The sequence below is a fragment of the Eptatretus burgeri genome, chromosome 16 (assembly GCF_056783735.1).
Source record: "Eptatretus burgeri isolate ZD-2024b chromosome 16, Ebu_testis_v1, whole genome shotgun sequence".
NCBI lineage: Eukaryota > Metazoa > Chordata > Myxini > Myxiniformes > Myxinidae > Eptatretus > Eptatretus burgeri.
This window is the reverse complement of record NC_140976.1, coordinates 21,879,626-21,899,885: the sequence shown is the minus strand read 5'-3', so window position 1 is coordinate 21,899,885 and position 20,260 is coordinate 21,879,626. Positions and strand designations below refer to the sequence as shown.

The 20,260-nt window shown below is 49.2% G+C and overlaps 1 protein-coding gene across 9 annotated transcripts in view; it reads left to right on the top strand.

Annotated features, from left to right (window-relative positions):
* The window catches only part of LOC147010691 (kelch-like protein 13), a 92,808-nt gene that overhangs the window by 39,145 nt on the left and 33,403 nt on the right, over positions 1–20,260 (top strand). Inside the window, exons 1-2 of one of the 9 annotated variants that reach the window (XM_085859468.1) lie at positions 3,584–3,659; positions 15,248–15,278. The exons of 6 other annotated variants lie outside the window; for them this stretch is intronic. In XM_085859468.1, coding sequence (XP_085715594.1) covers positions 3,599–3,659; positions 15,248–15,278 — 92 coding nt within the window. In that variant the 5' untranslated portion in view covers positions 3,584–3,598. Of the gene's footprint in view, positions 1–3,583; positions 3,660–15,247; positions 15,279–16,516; positions 17,391–20,260 lie in introns of those variants that run through there. 2 more of the 9 variants (XM_085859474.1, XM_085859469.1) reach the window with 2 other exon arrangements.

Here is a 20,260-nt window from a genome sequence, read left to right as displayed (position 1 = left end):
TTCCTCAAGGAGTCGCTCCTGGTGGATAGCAGCTCTGTTCACCTCAGTGTGACCTTAAAGAAGTGACACGTGGTCACCTTTTGTTTTTTTGTTTGTTTGTCTGTAATCACGTATCGATCACTCTGCAGAGCACAGTTATCATTGGAAATTTTTGTAACTTCGCATATCAGAGTCCTATAGAGGTCCCTTTCAGCACATAAAATTTTCAATGTCAAGGTCAAAGGTCAAGGTCACTTTGTCGCAAATCAGGGGAGTCGACAAAACCCTTATTTTTTTAGTAATTTTGATCGGATCATCTTCAAACTTCATTGGAATATAGTTCATGGTCTGGCGCTCAGCTGATTAATTTTTGGTGGCGATCGGCCTTGACCTTCATGGTTAGCGCTGGAGGTCAAAGTTTTTGACCCCAAGGTCAAATTTTGAAATCTTGGATACCATATCAAGTAATACCTCATATGAAAGCGCTTGATAAGTGCTTTCCAGATCTGTCAAAAGTTTGACGCTATGACGTCATTTGATGACGTCATGATGAAAAAACGGATTTTTCATGAAAATTTTATTTTCTCCTTTCTCATCAAAATCTCTTGATAGTTCATGTATACGAGTCCTGGAGACATACTATCAACAATACTAAATTGTCAAGGTCACAAAAAGGTCAATAATCAAGGTAGACAAAACCCTTAATTTTTAAGTAACGTTGATCAAAGGATCTCTAACCTTGGTGGATATATAGGGTGTGGTATGGCGCTCAGCTGATTAATTTTTGATGTTAATCTGACCTTCAAGGTCAACCAAAAGGTCATTCTTTTTTAACCCTAAGGTCAAATTTTCAAGTTTCAGTTACTATATCGAGTAGTACCTCAAATTAAAGCCCTTCATGAGGGCTTTCTAAACATACAACTATTTTGACGATGTGACGTCATTTGACGATGTTATGACGAAAAACTGCATTTTTCATGTATTTTGCATTGATTTAGTTCACATCAGAAACTCTTGTTTAGGTCACTCTGTATAGCAAAGTTCTCATTGGAAACTCTTGTGGGTTCATATATGGATGTCTTTTTGGAATACTTTTTAGTGCACTTAATGGTCAAAGTCAAGGTCAAATGTCAAGATCACTTTGAAGTCAATTATGGAGTTCGATGAAACCCTTCTTTTTGAGTAATTTTCATTGAATCATCTCCAAACTTTGTGGGAATGTAGTAAATGGCTTAGTGCTCAGTTTATTAGTGTTTGTTTGTGATCGACCTTGACCTTCAGGGTTAGCGCCTGAGGTCGAACATATTTGACCCCAAAGTCAAATTTTCAAGTTTTAGGAACCATATCCTGTAGTACCTCAAATTGAAGTCCTCAATGAGTGTTTTCTAGATATGTCAAGCTTTAGCCATTATGACTTCATTGGGTAACGTTATGAGGCAAACACGTATTGTTCATGGTCACTCTGTAAAACAATTATCATCGGAATCTCTCGTAGGCAGATAGATATTCCTCAAGGAGTCGCTCCAAGTGGATTGCAGTTCTGTTCACCTCAGTGTGACCTTAAATAAGTCACTCATATTCACATTTTGGCAAGATACTGGTCACCCTGTGGGTGACATTGGTTCATTTATTTTCCCTTTTTTAAGGATTGACTGGCTTTTATGGGGTCATGGTTGGATCACCATTTATAGGACATGCTTCTGGAAATGCTGGCCCCTCTTTTGAGTTGGGTCTTTAATTACTAATTTTTTTTTTGATGTTGGTAACCTCCGGTTGTGCTTACAAGATGACACCGATTAAGGCCATTTTTTAGGCCAAAGTCTCTAACATTACTCTACGTCAAACATGATCATGTATGTATTGTATCCAGCAGTTTGGTTTATGTATTGGATGAGTTACTGGACTCCTAGACTTCTATATTTGTTCTCAAAACCATTCAGGATTGAACCTTTCTATTCAGCAATTTTTCATAGTTTATTGAGCCTGTTGCATTGGTAACACAAAGTGAAAATTAGCTTTCATCACAAAACAGTATTAAGTGCAGTATCTTCAAATTGTAATGTGAGTTGCGATTGGCTCTCCAGGCTACTTATTACTTGTGTTGGCTGGACACTAGATGGCACCATTTTATATCTTCCCAGAATGCAACTGCATATTCTCTGCTCTTCCTGTCTGTGGAGAGGGAAGTTTAAGTGAATTTGGAATTCTTTGTTTTTTGGGGTTTTTTTCAATCCATTTTCATCTTTGATCGGAAAGTTGAAAATATGTTGGCACCACTTCCAGATATTAGATGAGTCAGATCACTGCTAGACTGCTTTCTTAAACAGGATGCCATTGTCTAATGCTGAAAAGCAGTGTAGGTACAGACCATAGAAAAGATAGCACAATGGAAGTATGAAAAATACAAAGACACAATGAGAATTGGAGAAAACATTGTGAAAAACAGCTTTTGGAGAAACTACCGAGGTCTGTCAAGAGAGAGAAAGTTAGACCGTGTGATGAAATGCTGGAGGCTCAAGAGGAAGCGATCCAAAGAGAAAGTCTTCTGGACTATTCAGCAGTGGTGTGGCATTGGCAAAAGCGACGACCCGAGTGCGGCGAGGACTTCCCAACACCCCCATGTTACTGGAAAGCAGTCTTTTGCAAACTACATGGTGGAGTGCAGGGGATATCAAGATTGCAATGACCAGCCACAAAAACGACCATATTCCGGTGCTGCAAATGATGAAACGATCAAGCTCGTGGAACAGTTTTATCAGCGCGATGATATCGGTCGCCAAGGGCCAGGTAAAAATGGCTCTGACGATTCGCCGGACGGATGGTACAAAGCTGCATCAGAACCATTGGATCATTGTCAAGATGCAAATCAGGCGTCTCACCTCATCCTTGTCTGAGACTCATGAACTCTTCTGTGAGGATTGCCCTGAAACTAAAATTGGGGGAAATCAAATTTGTTAAATTGAGGCCTCAACATGTGTGCCTGAGCAGTACATTATCTCATAATGTCTGCATGTGTAGAAATGACAATTTCATAAGTACTGTGGACGTATTGCACAAAACATTTCCTGAATTCTCAACATAGTCACAAGGCTTCTTCAAAATGGTTCTCTGTACATCTGCCATCAAGGCCATGCTGGATAAATGATTGTAAAAAATGCAAGTGTGTGGATTTCAGAGTTTGTCACCATCGTCCTACATGCAGTACAAAAAGGGTTGGATTTAGGGTTTACAAGGGCAGAGAGATGAAGACAGACATCAGGATTTACATGGCAATCTTATATATTATTTCCGAGTTTGTGGTTTCGTGTTGCGCTATCTTCGACTTTGTTCTGCGCTCGAGTAACGTGATATTCGGCTTACATTATCTCAAAGACCATATGAGGTGCATGGTACAAAAAAAAGTAAATAAAATGGTTCTGAAACGGTGAAATCGTATTCCACTTACTGCATTAAAGTAAAATTACTACTGATACTCTGCATCAGTTCCTTTCTCAAACACACCCACCCCAACATGTCGCGCAGAGCGCGGGTTATGCTAGTGATGATTCGAGGCACAAAGCAAGACAGCGCTATATGAACACAATGGTGGATGAAGCACGAGTTTTCGAGTCATCCAGGGATGGAGAAGGGGCAAGAATGTAAAGAAGACTGGGAGAAAGGTGTCTGGAAGCAAGGATGTTGTAAGATTGAACGTTTTAAAATTGCTATTTCAAAATGTTTATATTGTTGAAGTGAGAGGGGAGGAAGAAGAAGGAAGTAGAGGGGAAAAAAATGTTTTGTCATTTATCTATCTTTCTATTTGTTTATTAAACAGAGGGTATAAGGAAGGAATTAAAGTGAGGGTGATGAATGATTGGACATATTAGATGGAGATGTGGTGAGTGGATATGGGAAACAGTTTTGGGGGAGGGGGAGGAGAACAAAAAATGTGTAGGCCCAAAACTATCGGGTAGGCCTGAGACACAGGATCGAAATAAATAAATAAATAGATTGAGCACGAAAAAATACATTGGAGTGAGCACTCGTAGTGTGAACATAAAATTGACGGCACCACAGACTAATCCGGAACATTTACTTAGCTTTTTGGAAGCAGATCACTCTGAGGAACTCGGGTTGCAAACACGACCGGGAAATCTGAAACTGAAGCATCGATTCATGTGAATGGTAATGATCTTCCGTTATCGTTCGAGCATAGCATACTTGACCTTTGTGCAAGTGCCATTGTCTCATCGATCTTTCTTCCATTCTCTGAGTCCTTGCTTCACTTCTGAAAGTGAAGGTACACTAATACATCATTCTTTCTCTCAATGTATGTTGGAGGTTGTGGGGTGGAAAGGAGGGGGGGGGGGTTAGTGTGTTGACATTAATTGGACTAATGAGGATTGTTTTCGTCTGGATGGCTTTGGTAAAGTTTACCGTTTTAGCTCCATGGGGATCCAGCTTTATTGAGCTTGTTTCTGGGTTTGATGTTTTAGAACACTGAAAATATATTGTTACGGCTGTGGTAATTCGCAATACACCATAAAGGGTCCTCAGGTGAGATGTATCGATAAGTTCATGTGCAGTTAGCCCACACCTGTTGTTTAGAGGGAATATGTGTGATTCATCTGGGCTGCGACGCTTTGAGTTAGCCATTTTTTCTTTCTCCATCGTTATTTTGGACCATTAAGCCGCCAACAACGCAAACACCACCACCTTCGCCTCTTTACCTCCACAACTCCATCCCACAAACATCACTTCACCGCCATTCCCAAACGACGCCCGCCAACCACCAAACCACCAAACCACCACAGCAAACCCCCCACCACCTTTGCCTTTCTCCTTCCACAACCATCGACCCCACCACCAGTCAACACCGAACGTCGTACTGTCCAAAGCCGTTCGGTGATTGCTGCTGAAAGCAGCAAGCCGCGAGTGCAATGGATTCCTTAGGGGAGAGAAATTCGGATCAGGGGAGGTTCATGCCCCTTTTTCTCCGTCCAATGGGTGAGCGTCGGGCGGTGTGGCCCCGCCTCCAAGCGCGATGGATGTGAATTCCTCTCAGGAAGGAATTTGGATCAAAAGAGGCTCATTCCCCTTTTTGCCACACCAATGGCTGAACAGAGGGTGGCGTGGCCTTGCCTCCAATCGTGTTTTGATCCTAAAATCTGCATACAGGCTCCTCCCCCGGTCTATAAAAGATGCGAGTCTGTGTGGAACTCATTGTAGTGTGGGGGTCGCTTTTCCTGTGGTTGGTGTCGTCTCGTCGCTGGGCTCGTCTCGTCGTTGGTGTTGTCTCGTCGCTGGACTCGAGCCACCTTCGCTTTCACAAGCGACCAAGCCAGCCAGCCATTCCCCTCGCTCGACCCTGAGCATCAACAATTCCCCCCCCCACCCCATCCGCGCTGAGATAGTGCCGGTGGCCCCGTTCATTCCCCACCCTAACCGTGGTGCCGACCAAACCGTGCTTGCGCGGAGCACGCCAGAGAAGGCTCACCGACCACGCCAGGGGAACGGAGTCGGGGCACAGCTGCGCTGATGTTGCGGCTTGCCCGCCATCGCGTCACGAGGATGCGGTTAAGACCTTTTCGGTCTCGTGGAACTGGCCGCTCCTCCAGGTTCCGCGCACATTTAGTCCACGGACCCCGTCTACCTCCCTGCCTATGGGGAGGTCTTTCCTGTTTATTTTGAATGAATGATGTGGCGCCGAGTCCCGACAAGTATAATTGTTTAAGTGTTGTAAATAATTATAGTCGGTAGTTGTGCTTTTGCTTTTGCTTTTGCTGCACATTGTATTACTGCCTTACGTGCATGTGTTGTGTGTGTGAAATAAAAGTGCTTGCTTGTCCAAACTGTTTCCCGTTTCGTTGCGTCCTTTCCTTCGGTTGAAAGTTCCATCTTTCATCACGTAAGGGATTGGTCGTGGGTTGAAACACCCGATAAGTAATCTGAACCGTTGAGGTCGACGATAACTCCGCTCGGTTATCCCTATAGCACGGAACGAGCCGCTTAAACGGTTCGTGTCTGAAGTCGACCTGCAGCGAGGTACGATCGCCCGGTCGACCACTCGCGCAGGTACTTAGGAAGGTCGAATTTGGCGAGCAACCCTATCCTGCGCGGGTGGGCAATTGGCACGATCGTGGTGAGGTTAAACCCCCACACATGACTGGCTCCTGGCGGTAGTTTCAGGAGGGTCGCGACTGAATTGTCCGTTCCGGTGGGAGATGCGTCGCGATTCGAGTTACGTGGCCAATCACACGCCGGACGGGCGAAAATTCGTAACAATATTGTTGCGGTCTTCGCGCCCGCCGGCGTGCGACGGCCACGTAACTCGAATCGCGGCACGTCGCCCACCGGACGGACAATCCAGTCGTGACCCTCTCAGACTAACGCCGGGAATCAGTCACGGGTGGACCTTTCGGTCTCACCGCGATCGAGCCAATCAGCCCCCGCGTGGGATAGGGTTGCTCGCCAAATTCGAACTACCTAAGTACCCACGCGGAGGGTAGACCGGGCGATCGCACCTCGCCGCAGGTCGACTTCGGACACGGGCCACTTAAGCGACCCGTTCCGTACTATCAGAATAACCGAGCGGTGTTATCGTCGACCTCGACGGTTCGATTAATTATCGGGCGTATTCAGCCCACTACCAACCCTTTACGTGAAGCAAGATGGGGATTCAATGGAGGAAAAGACGAAGCGAAGCGGGAGAACAGTTCAACAATAAAGCACATTTATTCGCGACGAACGGAAAGCACACAAATACAATTCCACCAAATGCACACAAAAAAAGAAAACACAATTCCATTTACACAAAAAGCAAACATAAAAGTGAAAACACAGTGCAGAGCTAATACCGACTACCGAGCACACGGCAACACTTATACAATTCTACTTCACAGACGGCGCCGACAACACATACCCAAAACCAAGGAAAAGAAAATCCCCCAAGAATGAGGTAGGCCTGAGGCCGAGACCGGGTCGGGCCTACCCGTCTGGTGATGAGACGCGGAGCGGCGATGGCCCCGCAACCCGCGGGCCTCGTGGACAGTGCCTGGCAGGGGGGGGGTACGGGGCCCCCTTGGTCGCACTATCTCAGCGCGGGGGGAAACAGGAGGGGTTGCTGATGCTCGGGGTATAGAGGATCTTTATTATATGCGACGAGCGTCTCCACCTCGGCCAGGTCGCGCTGTCGGCCTCCCTCGGGTGCAGCTTCCTGCACGACGCGAGCACCCCCTCGTCTGGTGTCGCCGCCTTTCCACAGCTCCGTCCCCTCCGTTCCGACTCCAACGCACACGACGAGCAGCTCCACCGCCCGCGAAGTCTTGACCCTCTGCTTGCGACTCTCCTCTTCTTGACTCTCCGACCTGTTCTTGTTTGCGACTCTCTCGTTCTGACTGACGAACACCGTCCTTTTATCCCCCCCGTAACTTCGCCTTTGACCCCCTCCCTTTGACCTTTCACCTCGCTCCCCATTGGCCCGAGAAAAAGTGGGCGTGAAGGCTTTTTGATCCACAAATTTGCATATATCGATCGCCCTGGGGGCGGGGCCAATTCGCCCCTCGCTCACCGATTGGACGGCAAAAAGTGGGCGTGTGTCGTTTTGGATCCGTTTTTGAAGCAGAAAATCCGTGATTTTGTACACGCTGTTCAACGTGCGCCCTACACGAGTCCAGCATCGGTGCCCATGAGTGGCGCGAGATGACGGTGATGCGATGGTGGCGAGTTGCGACGGTAAAGGTCATGGCGGTTGTGGTGAAGCGGCGTTGTGGTTGGTGGTTGTTGTTGTGGTTGTGATGGTGGCGATTGGTCCAAAATAAAGATAGTAAAAGAAAAACGGCTATCCTGAAGAGTCGCAGCACGTATAAATGACATGTATTCCCACTAGACAACGGGTTTGGGCCTAACTACACATGCACTTACCGAGATACCTCACCTAAGGGACCTGAATGGTGGTTTGCGAATCTGGTAACCACAACACTACCCCCTTCCCTTTTTACAGACTCGTCCCGAGTCGTCAAATTTTCGTGTGCCATCATGTGTAGTTTTCCCCTAGTACACTTTACCTACGGATCCCTGAGTGCGACATTCATGGTATTCGTGTCCCCAAAATAAATAACCTGAGGGCTGCGTAACTACCTAAACAAACTCACTCACACGGACGACTTAAATAAAATTGCCGGCGCTAAGACATACATGCCGGGGGCGCACTCATATGTACAGTACATCTTAACCTTAACTTACAAATTTTACACTAAACCATGGCCCAGGATCATCGAACTCTGCAAAAAGAAAGCAGTTCGCAGGGAGCCAGGCTGCCCACATGCAGTCTCTGACTCAAACAATGCAGGTGACGGAACGTGGCTGGCTGCTCACACGCAGTCCAAGGCCTTCCCTTTTGAACTGAACGCAGTGAACCACAACGGTGCTTGGGCTGCACAACGCAGTCTCCGTGCCAGCTCAAGTGGCACACGCAATGAGCACAACGAATGGATGCATGAACGCAAACACGGTGCACGGGCCGCCACTGCAGGCCCGTGTTGTAGCTGCCAACAGGGCAGTTCTCGCAGCTTGCAAACTGTTGCCTTGCGGATCCTGGCGCACATGGAAATGAACAGGGGGGGCAAAGCAAAAATTGAACGGGGCTGGTGAACGTGGGCAGTGGGCATGGCATGGCAAAGGTGCAGGCAAACACAGCCCGCAGAAGAAGGCCGCTGCAGGCAAACACAGCCCGCAGAACCAGGCCGGCACAGGCCTCGAAGAAAAACAGCCAGCAGATGAACTGGCCGGCACAGGCCTTGCAGCACACAGCTGCCGATGAACTTGGCCGGCCTCCGCCTTGAAGCAAAACACGGCCAGCCGATGAAGTTGGCCAGCCTTTGCCGTTCAATGGAGGTTGGTGGAGGGAGTGCGGTGGTGCTGGCCACTTGGAAGGCGGGCTCGGACCTACCTACCTGTCTCCCTCCCAACCTATCGCCTTTGCCTGTCACTGTACATACCCACTCCCTTAATTTGTCAAACCCCAATTTAGCCCCAACTTATTTTTTTTTGTTGTTTTTATTTTTACTTCCCCACTATAAATCGTCCCCTAACCCCCTTTATCGTCCTTGTTCGGCTACCCTATCCTGTCACCTAGCCTACTCCCAACCCCTACGTTCCCTTCCCGGAGGGGAATAAGGGAGAGCTAACGTCCTGTGTCGAGGCCCAACGAAGCCCCAGAATGGCCTCCCCAGAGTTCGGCGATCTTACCCAAAGTGGGTCCAGCGGCCCACAACGACAGCGAGGGGATGGATGGTGCGGAGGGGTACATCTCCTAATCTACCCTAACCATTTAACTGTTAAACTACTCCGGGGCTTTCAACAAGCGCCTCTCGCTTAAACTATTGGTTCTAACAACCCAGATTCCCGTCGCCTGTGTTGGTGTCCTCACAATTTCGGGCCTCGCCCCCCAATTTTCTCTCCGTGCCCTCACACGGTCTCCTGGCTGGGACACGTGGCTCCCTTTGGCAGGCACGACCCTCTGCCGAATCTCCCGCTATGGCACCCCCGGGCACTACACTGCCTCCGAGCCTACCAGCTCCCTAACACCGGGGAGTGCCCCCCATGGCACCTCCCCTGAAACGCACACGTGGCAGGCCGGCCTCCCGGGCCCCTTTCCGAGGGTCACCCGTGCCCACTGCACTGCCCACGCGGCTAATGGCGCCCCGGGCCCCCGCACCAAGCAGGCGCACCCGTGCCCACTACTCTATCCCGGCCCCCCATGGGCCCTTGGCCTACCGCGGCCGACTAGCCTGGTGCCCGGGGTACCCACTCAGCGATACTCACCTTTCGCAGCCACGCTCCCAAGCCCGTCAACAGGGCTCCTGCACCCCTCCAAATGGGTCTCGAGCCTACTTTCCCACCAACAACAAAACGACCTCCATATTTCAATTTGACTAACCCAGCTAACTCAATCTACACTGACCCCGGGGTCCCTTGGGCGGGAGTCACTCCTCCCCCCAATCACTCATCGCACCATGCATTCCCCATTCACTCCACTCACACAGACCCGCTGGCCTCACTCACTCAACAAGTACTCACCTCACAACTCACCAACAACTCTTCAACACACACACCGCTGAACTCTGCCATCCTTCTAACTACCTCCCCTAACTAGCTCGTGCTCCCACGTCGTCCCTTAAACTAGTAGCACGTTCCTTTTAACACTACGTAGCTAAGCTACGTCCCCTCTACACATTCACAAGTCTGTCACTGTCTCCTAACTCAAAAATTCATTTTATTTCCCAACCTAAATCTGGCTACAATCCCTCTAACTAATCCATTCCACGGACTCCATGAGGACTTACCCCTGCCCCATGAAGTCGGTCTAACTAAGCTAACCCTTCCCCCTAACTAGTTTCCATCCTGTGCCCAAGGTAAGGGGGTCTTTCACCCCTTGCCCAGGAATCCTGTACACCCGAAAGTGAGGCTTGCTTTTTTTTTTTTTTTTCCATGCGCAGCACCTGCGCGGCAACTCAGAGCTCGCGCACTTTGCACCTGCCCGTGACGTCATGCAGCTGCACGTGTTCCTCGTCCCTCCTTGGACGGGACCATCCGGCAGAGATACCCCTCCTGCCGGATTCCAACCCCACGTGCAGCCATGACGTCACCGTGCGCATAAAAAAAAACAAGCCCCACGTCTCGAGGGGTTCCCCACGCGAACACATGTGCTTTGCCCGTTGGAGCTTAACACACACGATCGCGTGGAGAACCCGTCCGGTCCAAATCCATTTACCTGCCTAAACTTTGTCCGTCCGCGGGATCGGCAAATCCACCGCGTGCGTTTCCGGACCGGGACTTCACTCTCGCAAGCGAGCACGTGGTGGTCTCGTGCGTTGCACAGCACGAACCGCGTGCTCACTGCTGGGTGAACCCGGCACGGTCCTCGAAACAACTACAGCCGCTACTCGGCTTTCTCTCCTCTGTCGCCGTCGTCGTCTCCATTCCACCCACGCACACCTGCGTGTTACGACGCACACAGTCCACTCCATCACATTCACACGGGGAGACGCGGCTGCGTGCTCCCGCATGCCAACCGACATCTCCCTCTCATACCGCTCTCTCACACACACGGTCTCCCTTGCACACAGCGACCTTGCACACGGCCGTTCACTCACGCGTGCGGGGGCACTCACCCGCGGTGCCTCATCCATACACACGGCGACACTCACACACGCGGTCTCTTCCACACACGGTGCCTCACCCACACACGCGGGGGCACTAACCCGCGGTGCCTCACTCACACTCCGTGCCTCATCCACACTGGCCGTTTCATCCACACACACGGCCTCACTCACACACGCGGGGGCACTCACCCGCGGTGCCTCATCCACACACCGTGTGCTGGGAAGCACACACTCCGGCACACTCGCCACCACACCACTCACACGTGGTGCCTCACTCATACTGGCCGTTTCACTCACACACACGGCCTCACTCACACACGGTGCCTCATCCACACACGGCGTGCTGGGAAGCACGTACTCCGGCACCATCGCCACCACACCACTCACACACGGGGTCGCTTCCACACACGGGGACGCACTCACACCTTGCACCACACACACAGGGACAACCACACTGGGGATTTGTGTCCCCACAAGGGTCTCCGGGGCCTCCATACCCCCCAAGCTCTCCGTGCACCTGTCCACAGCACTCGTCCCCTCAACCTCGCAAAGCACGACCGAACTCACCTGGTCGTGACTCGCCTCAAGGGGGCATACTCCCTCCCCTCGTTCCTGGAGGAGGTCATCCAGCTGCTCACACCGGGTCCCCACACGCTCCGCGAGCTCAACCTCACTATCCTCCACTACCTCCGTGTTTGTGTGCGCGTCACTTACCCCGTCTTCATCGTGTTTATTGGTCTCTGCTTCTTTCTGGCGTCTTTCCCTTATCTTTATGTAGGTCAACCTTGCTTTCTCTTTAAGTCGCTCCCGTCCTTCCCTGTTTTTCACTCCTTGCTCTTTCACGATCTCCGCGTACCTCATCCTTGCTTTCCGTATTAATTGTTCTTTTCTCTCCCTCCCAATTACTTTCACCTCGTCTCTTGTCTCCCGAATTACCTTTTCCTTACCCGCCTCCACCGCGGGCCTGTCAGCCGTTGCACCCCCTTCCAGCTCGTTCGTTCCGACACGTGGAGTCGCCATTTTAAGTTCCCTGCTCACGGCCTTCATGCCCGCCTGCAGGCATCGGCCCATGTTCTGCGTCTCACCCCGCAGCTCTTTCATTTCTTCTTTCATGTTTGCTTCCATTCCGTTTATTTGCTGTGTATTCGCATCCATCGTCGTTTTCACTTCATTTGTATTTGTATCCATCTTTTCATCCATTTTTTTGTGTATTCGCATCCATCTTTTCGTTCATGCCTTTCATTTCGTTTTTTATTTCATTTGTCATTGCCGCCAGCATGGCGCATAGCTGGGCCACGTCGGGTGCACTCAGCTGAGCCGTTTCAGCAAGGGTTTTGGTGGAGAGGGGGGGGGAGGTGTCATACACTGCGGCCGCTGCCGCACCCATTTCAGGTTCTGGGTTTAGTTGGGCGAGTCCGTGTTCCTGCACAATCAACATTTCCTGCACGGGGATTCCATCCTGGACCATGGACTCTACATTATTACACATATACATTTCTAATACCCCCGGCTCCCGCTCGCCTTGAGACGCCATCTTGCTTCTCGTGAAGGGTTAATTTGCTCGCTCGTAATTTGGAGGGAATCGGGGGTCGCTTCTCTCACCCCTGGACCGATTCCCGTGAATTTCGCTGGAGACAGGAGAGCCCGTTTTCCTGTTCTCCGATACCAGTGCCGCGAGGAGGGCGATGAATTTGTATCCCACTCCTGACACCAGTGTTGCGGTTTTCGCGCCCGCCGGCGTGCGACGGCCACGTAACTCGAATCGCGGCACGTCGCCCACCGGACGGACAATCCAGTCGTGACCCTCTCAGACTAACGCCGGGAATCAGTCACGGGTGGACCTTTCGGTCTCACCGCGATCGAGCCAATCAGCCCCCGCGTGGGATAGGGTTGCTCGCCAAATTCGAACTACCTAAGTACCCACGCGGAGGGTAGACCGGGCGATCGCACCTCGCCGCAGGTCGACTTCGGACACGGGCCACTTAAGCGACCCGTTCCGTACTATCAGAATAACCGAGCGGTGTTATCGTCGACCTCGACGGTTCGATTAATTATCGGGCGTATTCAGCCCACTACCAACCCTTTACGTGAAGCAAGATGGGGATTCAATGGAGGAAAAGACGAAGCGAAGCGGGAGAACAGTTCAACAATAAAGCACATTTATTCGCGACGAACGGAAAGCACACAAATACAATTCCACCAAATGCACACAAAAAAAAAGAAAACACAATTCCATTTACACAAAAAGCAAACATAAAAGTGAAAACACAGTGCAGAGCTAATACCGACTACCGAGCACACGGCAACACTTATACAATTCTACTTCACAGACGGCGCCGACAACACATACCCAAAACCAAGGAAAAGAAAATCCCCCAAGAATGAGGTAGGCCTGAGGCCGAGACCGGGTCGGGCCTACCCGTCTGGTGATGAGACGCGGAGCGGCGATGGCCCCGCAACCCGCGGGCCTCGTGGACAGTGCCTGGCAGGGGGTGGGAACGGGGCCCCCTTGGTCGCACTATCTCAGCGCGGGGGGAAACAGGAGGGGGTTGCTGATGCTCGGGGTATAGAGGATCTTTATTATATGCGACGAGCGTCTCCACCTCGGCCAGGTCGCGCTGTCGGCCTCCCTCGGGTGCAGCTTCCTGCACGACGCGAGCACCCCCTCGTCTGGTGTCGCCGCCTTTCCACAGCTCCGTCCCCTCCGTTCCGACTCCAACGCACACGACGAGCAGCTCCACCGCCCGCGAAGTCTTGACCCTCTGCTTGCGACTCTCCTCTTCTTGACTCTCCGACCTGTTCTTGTTTGCGACTCTCTCGTTCTGACTGACGAACACCGTCCTTTTATCCCCCCCGTAACTTCGCCTTTGACCCCCTCCCTTTGACCTTTCACCTCGCTCCCCATTGGCCCGAGAAAAAGTGGGCGTGAAGGCTTTTTGATCCACAAATTTGCATATATCGATCGCCCTGGGGGCGGGGCCAATTCGCCCCTCGCTCACCGATTGGACGGCAAAAAGTGGGCGTGTGTCGTTTTGGATCCGTTTTTGAAGCAGAAAATCCGTGATTTTGTACACGCTGTTCAACGTGCGCCCTACACGAGTCCAGCATCGGTGCCCATGAGTGGCGCGAGATGACGGTGATGCGATGGTGGCGAGTTGCGACGGTAAAGGTCATGGTGGTTGTGGTGAAGCGGCGTTGTGGTTGGTGGTTGTTGTTGTGGTTGTGATGGTGGCGATTGGTCCAAAATAAAGATAGTAAAAGAAAAACGGCTATCCTGAAGAGTCGCAGCACGTATAAATGACATGTATTCCCACTAGACAACGGGTTTGGGCCTAACTACACATGCACTTACCGAGATACCTCACCTAAGGGACCTGAATGGTGGTTTGCGAATCTGGTAACCACAACAATATGTTAAAATTATGAGGTACTGTTGTTTAGTTGTGCCGTTTATTGGTAAGACGTGATTCACCTGCATCTGCAAGGTTGTTTTTATTTGTTATTTTTAATAGCTCTAAAAAACATGTTTTGCATAAAATGTAAAATCGATATTAGCTTTTTATATTTGGCGAGTCATTGCCTCCAAGACTATTGGAGATGAAGTGTACCACGAGAACAAATGAAACCACCTGACCAACAATGTGGCAGTTCTGCAAGTTATGATAACCAAACTCTACCACCCATGCCCTCCAAAATGGCATTCATTTTATTTGGGGGGGGGGGGGTTGGTACGGAAGGTGCACAGGCTTAGAGAAGTGGTAGTTTCCTTTTTGGAATTTGAAGCTTTTGTTTTTTAAATTATTTTTCTTTCTCAAATCATACTTCGCTCCAACAAATTTAACTTTTGATGGAAGGAAATGTGATTGTATCCGTGTTTGTGGTGTCCCGTTGGCATGGAACACTGACCCTTATGCTTTGGTATTGAACACCTTTGGTGTTCAGGGCATTCTGTCCACATGCTCACGTGACTAACTAACCACATCAGGTGCACATTGATATTTGTCACGCTGTTTTATCCTTACAAATCATGCTGCGATGGACTGAGCTTTTTACAGTGCATAAACATGAAAAAACTGGAAACCACTATCGTGTGTGTGCGTGCGTGTGTCTTGTACGATGTGCAGGTGGAGGTCTACGTGTCATTACAGTGCCAAGGTACCATTTGTTTTGTGGAATGTTTCCTTTTAACCTTTTCATGTGAATGGTAATGGTGTTTGATTCTGGAAATGGGTTGTTGCTGCCTCTTTTAGTTGCTCTTGTGGAAGTACCGACTCATAACCTGCCTTTGGTGAGGAAGCCAGTTTTTTTTATTTTATTATTTTGGTTATTTATTGTAACACATTTCATCAGATTGTCTTGGGAAAAATCATCATTATGAAACGAATTTGGATATTCAAAAAAATTTTTCTTCTTCTTCTTCTTCTTCTTCCATCTTTCAGGACTGTCTTTCACTGTGTCTGTAATGTGATGAGTGTTTTATACCTTCCGTGCCCTTTAAGGAAACAAATGTCCTGCCATGTGCACTTATCATGCATACCAAATGAATGTGCATTGAAGAGCCATTCCAGATTATTCAAGAGGGAGTTTTTGGGGAACAAATACAATTTTGGGGAGCAATCTAATTTTCAGATTGCATTGGAAATGAGGTTGAAGAATCGATTGGGTGCTGTGTGTAAGAGCTAATGTATGGTGCACCTGCTCTCTTGGAGACACTGTCGAGTAATGCAGGGACAGTAATGTGCAGGAAGGTGCGGAGCCACATGGAGACAGTAATTTAGGGAGGGGTTGAACCGCATGGGGACAGGAATGCGGAGAGGCAGAACCACGTATCCTGTGGGAGGGTGGGGGTCGGTGAGTGGGGGAGTGAGTTGCATGGGGATGGTAATGCTGAGGGGATGAAGGACAGAGCTGCATGGGGACCAATGTTTGTGGCGGGGAGGGGTCACAGCTGAGGGGAGTTGGGTGGAGCCTTACAGGGATAGCAATTCTGGGTGGTGGTGGTGGGTGGGGGGGGAGGGGGAGAAGTTTTTGGCAGAACAACATGGGGACAGTAATGCAATTGGGTGCATGGGTACAGTAGTTTGGGAGTGGGAGCAGGAGTTGTGCCACAGGACAGTAGTCGTGGTGGGGGGGGGGAGTGGTGGCATTGCCCTGGGACTGTATCATGTGGGGCAGGTGGGTGCTTCCTCAGTGCATTGGTGTATGGGGTCCACAGGTGCTTCCTGGGACAGTGGTGGGTTTTGTTGGCTGGTTTGTTTTTTTTTGGGGGGGGGGGGGTTAGTACTGTGCAAAGACAATGGTGTCGGGTGGTTGAGTTGTGCAGTGAACAGTCATGTCTTGGGCCGGCGTCGTGCGGGGATGTTGGTGTCTGGTGTGCTGGATCCATTGGGGGAAGCATCCTTGTGGGGTGTGGGGGCAGTGATGTCTGGGGTGCGGATCTGTATGGAGGCAGGCGTGTCCGCTGGAAAATTGTGGGTTGGAATTTAATATAAAATAATTTTGAATGGAGGGAGAGAATATAACCTCGTAAAGGAGTGTAAATTGATGAGAGACGAGGAGGCTTTGGAAGAGGGTGGAAGACAGCAACATTGATTGCTGCAAGGATAAAGGAGCATTGGACAGGATAAAGTATTGCAGATAATTTGGGATTGAGAGTTTGAAGTCATTGTCTGAGTGGATAAGAATTGTTTAAAGGGTAGAGGAGGGTGGATACATTGGAGTGAATATATTAAGGGGTTGGTGGAGGAGGAGTAATTGGTGGGTGGAGAAAGAAGAGGAAGAGCAGGAGGAGGTGAGAGCATCTTGCAGTGCAAGAGGATGGTATTGAGAAAGACAAAAGGACTGTGATGAAAGGACAGTCTGGGCCGTGGTTCAACATTCACTGTGAGATCGCTGCACCCAGCAGTGGTGTGTCCGGCAGAGTGCCGTTGTGATAACTCGATGTTCGCTGAGGTGCCCGATCTGGTTAAGTCCGCAACTCGCCCTACGGTGTGGCGGAAGAGGAGGAGTGGACAGAGGGTCTGTGCACGGTGCGAGGACGGGACGTACGATCCAACGTCGTGAGGAAGGAGCGGAGTCTGAACGAAGCGCGGTGGGAGAAAAAGGAGCTGTACGCGCAGGAAGAAGAGTAGCACCGCCCAGGGGTCTGCATGGCCGTCCCAGACGCAGGGGGGTCCGGCAGCGGATGGCGCGCGTGCTGCCCCGCGTGCTGTGCTGCCTGTGTAGTCCAGATGGCCGGGACTCTGAATCCACGTACTCTTGCAGCAGGTCAGTGCACCATGTGCTGCGGCTCCGGTGCTGGAGCTTTGTGCCTGGTATTCAGTACTTTGTGGACCCCACACGGCTATTTCTTATTGACAGTGCATGTTGATCGCATGGAGATCTAATTTTGTTTTGCTTTGTTTGGTTAGGCTCTTGTTGTACATCTTTGCATTTTTTGATTTCCTCAGTTGATCGTTGTCTTGCACCACTTTTCTGCCTCATTGACACTCTGTGGTGCATGCGTCCATTTCCTGACAGCTCCACCCCCACACACCCTGACAATGTTTGTCTGTCTTTACCTCAATTGAAATCCTTTTGTCCTCTGTCCCGCTCTTTCCTTCCAAGTCCAGTTGCAATTCCTCTCCGTGATTGCATGGGATCTTCGATCATGGTCCTTTCCTTCAGGTTTCGATACATTTTCTCTCAAAGTTTTGAGTTTACCTCAAGAGAGTTGGTGTTAAACCACCACCTTGCTTTGCACTGCATTTGGACAAAGCGTTGAGGTCGTGATTACTGATTACCCATCAAAAAGAGTAGCGGTGAGCATTCTCGATAAGGAAGGAAATCACAGCATGAAGGGATTATAGTGATCCTGAAGTTGTCACCAACAGTTCCAATCTCTTACTATGTCTTGATGAAACGGAGAACCCAGTGACGAGCGACTCTGCAGGGTGGTTCGTTTGTCTTGTTATGACCCATTATGAACTTTATTCTATTGTTTATTCAAATTACATATTTGTATCAATTGTTTTCATTCAGAACACAAACTAACCACAGAAACACAGCAAACTGTGGACCACCCTGTAGACGAGGAATTGTAATTTGACCAGAGCTCCTGCATGCAGTCACCTGCACGTTTTTTTTTTTTTGTTTGTTTGTTTTTTAAAACAACGTGGGATTTCTGTTTAACGTCCACAGTCCACAAAAGTTATCCTGGTGGCAGATTGTATGGTTGACGTAATGAACGATGTATCCCACAATTGAACTCTCTCTGCTTGCGGAACACAGTTGCATCTTTTAAGAGCCGGACCCTCATCCTTTTGCAATCCTAGACGCATGGAGGAGGGCACGTCGACCAAACCATGGTGACTGCACAAACGCATGTGTCCGTTATACTTTAACCGCCTTCCCTTTCGATTTGCATGCGTTTGTGCGTTATCAAATTTCTCGGATGATGAACCCTCTGCCTATTTCTTACAATCAGAGAAAAGGAGTTAAAAATAGTATTTCTACAACTTGTGCTGCCCACGCTGTTGGCTATTGTGTGGCAATGGTTTGTTTATTTATTTATTTATTTTTGTTAACATGCACTCTCGCTTTCAATTGCTATAGGCAATAAAGAGACATTTTGAATGGATTTTGGAAACCACACGTATGGCAATGTAGTCCTAAATAGCCCATGCAAAGTGGGGAAGGCCCTTCAATTGAAAGGAAATCTATGGAGGGATGTGCTGACAAATGCTACGCCTCAATTTTGCGTTTACCCCCCGGTGAAATCTTCCAATCCCGTTGGCGTGAACAGTGTGGCGTGACGGGCAGAGCATTCCATCTCGTCGCAATCCCACGCGGCTGTTCGAGTTTTCATCGCAAATCCCTGCCATTCCATCGCCCCATGCTTATTTGTGCACTTGATGCTTGGAGAGCCTTTCATTGCAATACCTGGATTTGGTTCATCTTGTGTTCCATAAATTTCAGTTTATTTAGAACTGAATGCATTTTATTGCTTTTCAAATGTTTGGGGGAAAGAAAGTGGGGGGGTTTACCACCTATTATTTATGCTGAAGGGTTGAAAGCACAAAAAAATTTCAAATGGAAAAGTCTAGAAGGAAACGGCAATTCTCTGTTGATTGATGTTCGAGTGTAGAAACAATTCGGTGTCTGTGTATGATTCAATGGGGGGATTGATAGGTCCCTCGTGGCTCCAGACTCCAATTTTCTTGCTAATACTTCCTAGAACCACCTCTTGTGAAGTTGTTCTGCTTAAATAGAAAAAAAATTCTTTAATTCATTCATGTGGATTACCTATTGTAATTGCACAGCCTTTTTGCCATTGTCATTTGGACCAAATTGTCATTGCACTGGAAAATGGTGAAGATATGTATTATGAAGGCAACGTTGTTGTCGATTTTATTAAATGTGGTACATTGGGTGAAAGTTTCTTGCGTTGGAGTTCAATACCAAACTTGTGCCAAATTTGGTTGGATAAAGGGTGCACGATGATCATATTGTATGCACCAGGTAGAATAAATCCTGTTTTTGACAGATGAGGTTTAATTGGCTATGGGATCCGTTGCAGTCCCCAATAATCCTCTGGCAATTTTTAGCTGTGCCCAACTCGGCTGCTTTGGGCAAATCCACCATTGTGCTGCTCCACATATTGCTGGATGTTGCCGAGGTCACCTTTCAGATCCAGATGGAAAATTTGACAAATAAACATGTTGCATTATTAAGGCCATGATATCTCATTCCAGGCACACCTCAACTTCTTTTGTTTCTCGCTTCTTCCTTGTGTAAGAACTGCCTTCCAGAGGCTGTGTTATGCCATTCTTCCCTCCAGAGCAGGCAGTGCACCACCACCTTGAGTCACTCCCCCCCCCACCCCACAATCTTTATTACCCCCATGAACCCATTGGGCTTCCTAACCCATCCTTCTTAACTTGCATGGTACAGTGTTTCCTTCCCTCCTTTCTCTTCCTTGTCTGTTCATTCCCATGCTTATTTTAATTGTGTCCAAGAGTTGCCCTGCTACCCTACTGTTTGTAGGCTACTCTCCAGTCACTGTACTCTTACATTAGCCTCAATCTTGGGGAGGAGGAGGGGAAGAGGGGTGGAGGGAAGGAGCGTGAGGGGAGAGAGAGGAGGGGGATGGGTGAGAG